At 35.7% G+C, this 6,405-nt stretch overlaps 1 protein-coding gene across 1 annotated transcript in view; it reads left to right on the forward strand.

The window, feature by feature from the left end:
• The first annotated feature begins 1,693 nt into the window (after positions 1–1,693).
• LOC107745643 (palmitoyltransferase ZDHHC13-like) overlaps positions 1,694–6,405 on the forward strand; it is a 21,985-nt gene continuing 17,273 nt past the window's right edge. The window contains exons 1-6 of the mRNA XM_016559596.1: positions 1,694–1,846; positions 2,614–2,819; positions 4,182–4,304; positions 4,943–5,020; positions 5,267–5,411; positions 5,510–5,574. Coding sequence (XP_016415082.1) covers positions 1,820–1,846; positions 2,614–2,819; positions 4,182–4,304; positions 4,943–5,020; positions 5,267–5,411; positions 5,510–5,574 — 644 coding nt within the window. The 5' untranslated portion in view covers positions 1,694–1,819. The remainder of the gene's footprint in view (positions 1,847–2,613; positions 2,820–4,181; positions 4,305–4,942; positions 5,021–5,266; positions 5,412–5,509; positions 5,575–6,405) is intronic.

Consider the following 6,405-nt stretch of genomic DNA (forward strand, 5'->3'; position numbering starts at 1 on the left):
AAGACTCTCATAAATCCATAATACATACTTCCTTTATGACAAAAGGGCCTTGACTTCAGAGATATTTCACAATGGTTTGAGCGCTGGGTCGCATACATTACCGTTAATGAGACTGGAGAACAATGTAAATACATCAATCTCGTCAATGTAATTATGTTCTCTCAGCCCTGGAATAAAAAAGAGAGAGATTACATGGAGCCCCTGCTGATTCAATTAATTATGCTAATAAACTCTTGGTCTCCCATAGGTATTAATGAGCTGTATATATGTAGAGTGACTACTATTCTTACTCCAGCTCTGAAATCAACCTCATAAACAGGTTTCTGAAGATGCCTATAATTCAACAGTTCATTGTTCAAATTAGATAGATAGATAGATAGATAGATAGGTAGATATATAGATAGATAGATAGATAGATAGATAGATAGATAGATAGATGTGTCTTTAGGTAAGTGTCTGTGATTGTGTAATATCTCTATCTCTGGTTCAGGTCCAGTTGAGTGTGGTTTGGAGACAGTAATTCACAGGAGTGTGAAGTGATGGATCTCTTCAGGCTTTGATTGATCTGTGGCAACATGATCAATAGTTCTGTACTGGCAACAAAATGCTTTGAGGGTTTTTTCCTGGCTGGGGAGCTTCCATTAGTAACTTACAGGATATGCTGCCATCTGGTGATCACTATACACTCTTAAAAATAAAGGTTCCAAAAGGTATATATATCAGTGAACCTTTTGTGCAATGGAAAAGTTCTATGGAACCTTTATTTTTAAAAGTTTATGTCCCAGATCTTGGAATGAAAAGGAAGGAATTCAACTACATGTCATAACATCCAGGCATTCAAAAATAGCAATTAAACTCCTCCTGTTGGTTATATGATCTAAAAAAATTGTCAGTTATTTAATGAATGACCAGTTAATGATAATTGTTTCTCAAGACCTTTTAAAAAGGGTGTTGTGGTTTATCGCTAAAAAAAGACATTCTGCCACACTGCTATGCTTTAAGCTGAACTGACAATATCATCTGTGTTCTTAAACCTGCAGCAGCCCAGTTAAACTAGATTCAGTCAGCATAAGATAATACTTAAAATCTTGTATCTACATTTTTTGTTTCTTTACCAACGACAATGCAAATGCACATGTGACACGTATGTAAAATGTATAGGCAAATATATGCGTCTCTATATGTACGTTTATACTTTTGGGGACATATAGCCTAGGCTACACATTTAGAAAAATGATTCATAAAAAAGGAAAACTGTACTTAGTTTCATTAAAAAAAAAAGAATACAATAAGTTTTCTAGGAGTAGTGTTAGGGTTTGTCCAAAAAACAGTATATTTGCATGATATCATATAGCCTACTAAAATAGTAGGCTATTACCAAGGAATTTTTTGTTAGCTCTGTAGAAACCTGGAATAGTGTGATTAGATTTATTATTTTAATAAATTTACACAATGCCTGAAAACAATCTCATTCACATATGCTTTGGTTTTCACAATGTTTCACAAACTGAACCGGAACAGCATGTTTAACTGGTATATTGACCCACGCAGAGTGTAAAACCTGATGTAACGATAGTCTGCATTTCTGACATACGATGGCTCCTGTCTCTGTCGGTAGACAGACAGGAATGCGCTCTTGTTCGGAAGGAAATACAAAAAAAGGCAAACAAAAGTAACGTCACTGAGACAAAGCGGCCAATCAGAGCGCAGGATTTGTCACTCGTATCCAGGAAGTGGAAGATGCGCCGAACGCACGCCCGACTTCAGTCTCTGTCAGCGTAAATTCTTCATGATCAATCACTTATAACCTCGCACAGAAATGATGGACTGGTCAGAAGGAGACGGAGTAAGAGAGAAAATGTTTTATATTCTCTTTTGTTTCGTCATTAAATGGATTCATTAGACCGGTTAAGCTAACTTAGCATCTATAGCTAACTGATCACCTGTGTCTACGTGTGTACGTGCTGATCGATCAACTATTCAACTAGCACTGTACATTTTATACATGTAATTATTTGATTAGATCTTGAAAATAAGCCCAAGCATGATTATTGTCTTTGATTGGCAGTAACTGACCATAAATATTGGCTAAATATAGAACATGGTTATGGGTCAGCTACAGTTTTCAGATAATAGGAAGGTTACATTAGCATATTAAAAGTTCAAACCATCACTACAAGGAAGCACATCAGATGTTTACTAGCAACATGTACCGAGCTGAACTAAATCTCTGTCTTTTGTTTAAATGTGCACTCATATTGTTTGTTAATTTAAAAAATAATACATTAAAAATGTTTGCTTTTTAAATAATTAAATATAATTTTGGCATGGAGACCCCAGACCTGTCAGTCCTCTAGAAAAATCTGTTTTATTTTACATGGAGAGGGTCTCCCTCCTGGGCACTGCCATGTTCATGTCACATGACCAGCATTGGCATGCACTTGTTACTACAACCATTACTACTAATATGAATAATAGTAATACGTTTTCTACACACATCTGTCAGTGGATGTGTGTAGAAAACAAATTCAATTTGTTCATTTTCAAAACCAGGCGCATTTGATGTTAACCTTAAAATTAGTCAGAAATAACTTGTGTTGTAATATTTTACAGTGCCACTCCCATGGTCACATGGGTGACAGTTGCCATGGACACGGCGGAGGCCACTCCCACGGTCATGGAGGACCTGGATTTAGCGGTTTTATGCCCGGTGGCTTCCACGGCCAGCTGGTCCCGGGACCTCTTGATCCCACGCAGCAGCCGAGGAAGGTCTCACACCCGGAGGACAGCAGTTCCTGGGATATCGTCAAAGCGACACAGTGAGACTTATTCCCTTGACGTGCAATAAACACAATGGGATTACACTTAATAATCAGTGCGGAATGATTAGCTGCTGGTGATGTTATTAAGATGCCCTGGAGATTTTGTCACAGCTGTATACTAAAAGTATTTTGTGTGATTATAGGAATTAGTTTAAGTGTGAATCTCACAAAATTGATGCTCAGATCACATTTCACTCCTAAATAATAATAATAAAAAAACGTGGCTGATTTTGCCAATTAAACAAATTCCCCTTCATTTAAAAAAAAAAAACAATTATTGTATAATCATATATGTAGTTTTAAAATTTTTTAAAGTTTGCATAAAAATAGTATTCCAAATTCTGCCATAATGTGTAAATATGGTGCAAAATTAAATAAGGTATCTTTATAATTTAAAACATATGTTATATATTTTACATACTGTTCAAAAGTTTGGGGTCAGTATGAGTTTTTAATATATTTGAAAGAAGTCTCTTATGCTCATCAAGTCTGCATTTATTTGATCAAAAATACTGTTAACAGTAATATATTATATTATTATTGCAAATTTAAAATAACAATTTTATGTTTTCATATCATTTAAAATGCCATTTTAAAATGAATTTTCAGCAGATTCTTCAGAAATCATTCTAATATGCTGATTTGCTGCTCAAGAAACATTTCTTCTTATCATCAATGTTGATAACAGTTGTGCTGCTTAATCATTTCTTGGAAACTGTGATGTATTTTGTCAGGATTTATTTTAAGAATGGAAAGTTCAAAAGAATATCACCTATAACATCATACTCATATACTCATACTGATCCCTAAACTTTTGAATAGTAGTGTCTGTTTTTTTTCTCTCCCAGATTTTGCATTTACTGTTTTACAGGATTTTTTTGTAATGCAATATAGATTATTGGAGTTGAAATGTGCTTAATTGACAATGCAAAACCTCATAATGGTCCTGAATGGTCCGTGTTGTTGAGAGTTAAACACTGTAGGGATATTTCAAGTATCCAGTAAATATTTCACATATGTTCTTGATCTTACTCTGAAATCTAGCTGTTCAGTAGTGAGTAGAAAGATTGTGTAAACAGATCATTCATCTTCCCTTTGTGTAGAAGCAGACAATACAAATACACAATACTATTGTGCTGTTGTAATATCTGGCTTTCTATTAACTCAAGCAGCGTCCATATCTGTTGTCTCACCTGCATGCTTCACACTGCTCAAATAGTTCATTTCCATTAGACGATGCAGATCTTTTGTTCATGCAGAAAACCTGCATTGTATGTGGGTATACATGTTCAATCAAGTCAATTCTGATGAAAAAAAAAAATCAGCATCTTTCTTTCTCTTGTTTGTTTTAAATTGTAGGTTTGGTGCTCTTGAGAGGTGTAAAGAACTTATCGAGGCTGGTTATGACGTTAGGCAGCCTGACAAAGAGAATGTTACACCTCTCCATTGGGCCGCCATCAATAATCGAGCAGATATTGTCAAGTAAGATTTGTGTTTTTTGTTGTTTTCATGTTTTAGTTTTTTTTTCATGCAGTTTGGAATATTTAAGATTTTAAAAGTTTTTGAAATAATCTCTTATGTTCACCAAGACTGCATTTATTTGATCAGAAATATTTGAATATGTAATTTATTCCTGTGATGCAAAGCTGAATTTTCAGCATCATTACTCCAGTCTTCTCTTCAGTGTCAAATGATCTTTCAGAAATCATTCTAATATGATGATTTTGTGCACAATTATTATTATTAGTGCTCAGCTAATAATGTTTCTTCTTATTATTATCAATATTGAAAACTGTTTTTGCTGCTTAACATTTTTGTTTTTGTGATGCAGCATTTATTCGAAATCTCAGCTTTGCCATAACAGGAATAAATTACATTTTAAAAATATATGCAAATAGAAAACAGGTCTTTTTAAACTGTAATATTGGTATTTTTACTGTATTTTCGATCAAGTAAATACAGCCTTAAGAGACTTCTTTCAAAAACATTTGAAAAAATTAATTATTCCCAACTTTTGGCAGCCAGTGTACATTACTATTAAACAGTTGCAACACGTAAATCACTTCACTTATTAAACCTATTCTTACTGGTATTTGCATATGTTCTGCTGTGTTTCATAGATACTACATATCTAAAGGAGCTGTCATAGACCAGCTAGGCGGTGACCTGAATTCAACACCACTCCACTGGGCCGTGCGGTATGTTTCAGATATATACAGCAATAAATTTGCAATGACCTTACATAGTGGAACATGTCCTAGTAAATGTAATGAACTACACCTGTGTGATCTTGAAGAACTGACATCTGCATTCATCCACTAAAATCACCAAAACACAGTCAGTTAAAACCAGTGCAAAAATGGCTTTGAACAATGTTGGTTCTGAAAGTGGCACTTGAGCATGTTTTATATCTGCTGATGTTGTTCCCGGTCACCCCTGAACAGACAGGGTCATTTGTCTATGGTCATTCAGCTGATGCGATATGGAGCCGATCCATCATTAGCAGATGGTGAAGGGTATCGGGGTCTCCATCTGGCTGTGCTCTTCCAGCATATGCCCATCGCTGCGTTCCTTATGGCCAAAGGACAGGTGTGACACAAGCACAAAGTGACATTTTAAATAACGATGGAAGGTTTGAATACTGAGTAATGCGGTTGAATACTATTCTTGTTCCCGTGTTGTTGTAGGAAGTGGATTCGCCGGACATAAATGGACAAACTCCATTAATGCTGGCAGCACAAAAAATCATCGGGTAAGATGACCAGTCAACTCAATCAGGTTTTGGAGTTTAGTTTTTTTTTTTTTTTACATCTGCCAATTATTAAGTAACTATGAAACTGTTTTTTAAATTTAACACCTGTAGAGATGCAGATAAATACAGCCTCGGTGAGCATAAATAAGAGACTTCTTTCAAAAACATTAAAATGTCTCACCAACTCCAAATTTTTGAACAGCATGTGTACAATTTTATGTCTGTCATTTCTAATTTATAGGCATCTTGTACAGGCATTTGGCCTACAGTGAGTGTTAAAGGTGCAATAGGTGATTGTCTTCAGAAAAATTTTTTGTTATGCTGGTTGAAAGTCTCTTCACATCCCAATAGCAGTCATTAAGTTAAGTGGTCTAAATGTATTTATCTGTATTTATATATTCTGTGGAAGGCGTAGGACCAAGAAATGTTCATCCAATCAAAACGCTCGGTCCGAGCGTTTTAATTGGCTTTCCTACCTGCCTGTCAACTTATGTATTAGCTAGGGATGCTCCGATCAGGATTTTTGCGGCCGATACCGATGCCGATTCTGATGCTTCAAGCTTTACATAGACGGTTTCAATGGGTGCACGCGCCTGGCCCAAAGTTAACTTCCGGTCTGTGTTTGTTTATCAGTCTGGCTATGGCGCTGGCTACAAACGCAGTTAAAGTTAAGGTGATGAGTAGACTGAAGTTGGGCTCAGGTGGTTGTGCTGTGGGATGTGTTTCCCATACATTTATTTATTTGTGGCGCTCACCACACACACAAAACTGACGGATTTTCCAAAAGGCTTGGTTGAATAAACATGAGCACGTACTGCACGTTTAAAAATC

This window comes from Sinocyclocheilus rhinocerous, unplaced genomic scaffold (genome assembly GCF_001515625.1).
Source record: "Sinocyclocheilus rhinocerous isolate Xijiao unplaced genomic scaffold, SAMN03320098_v1.1 scaffold1002, whole genome shotgun sequence".
Classification (NCBI taxonomy): Eukaryota; Metazoa; Chordata; class Actinopteri; order Cypriniformes; family Cyprinidae; genus Sinocyclocheilus; species Sinocyclocheilus rhinocerous.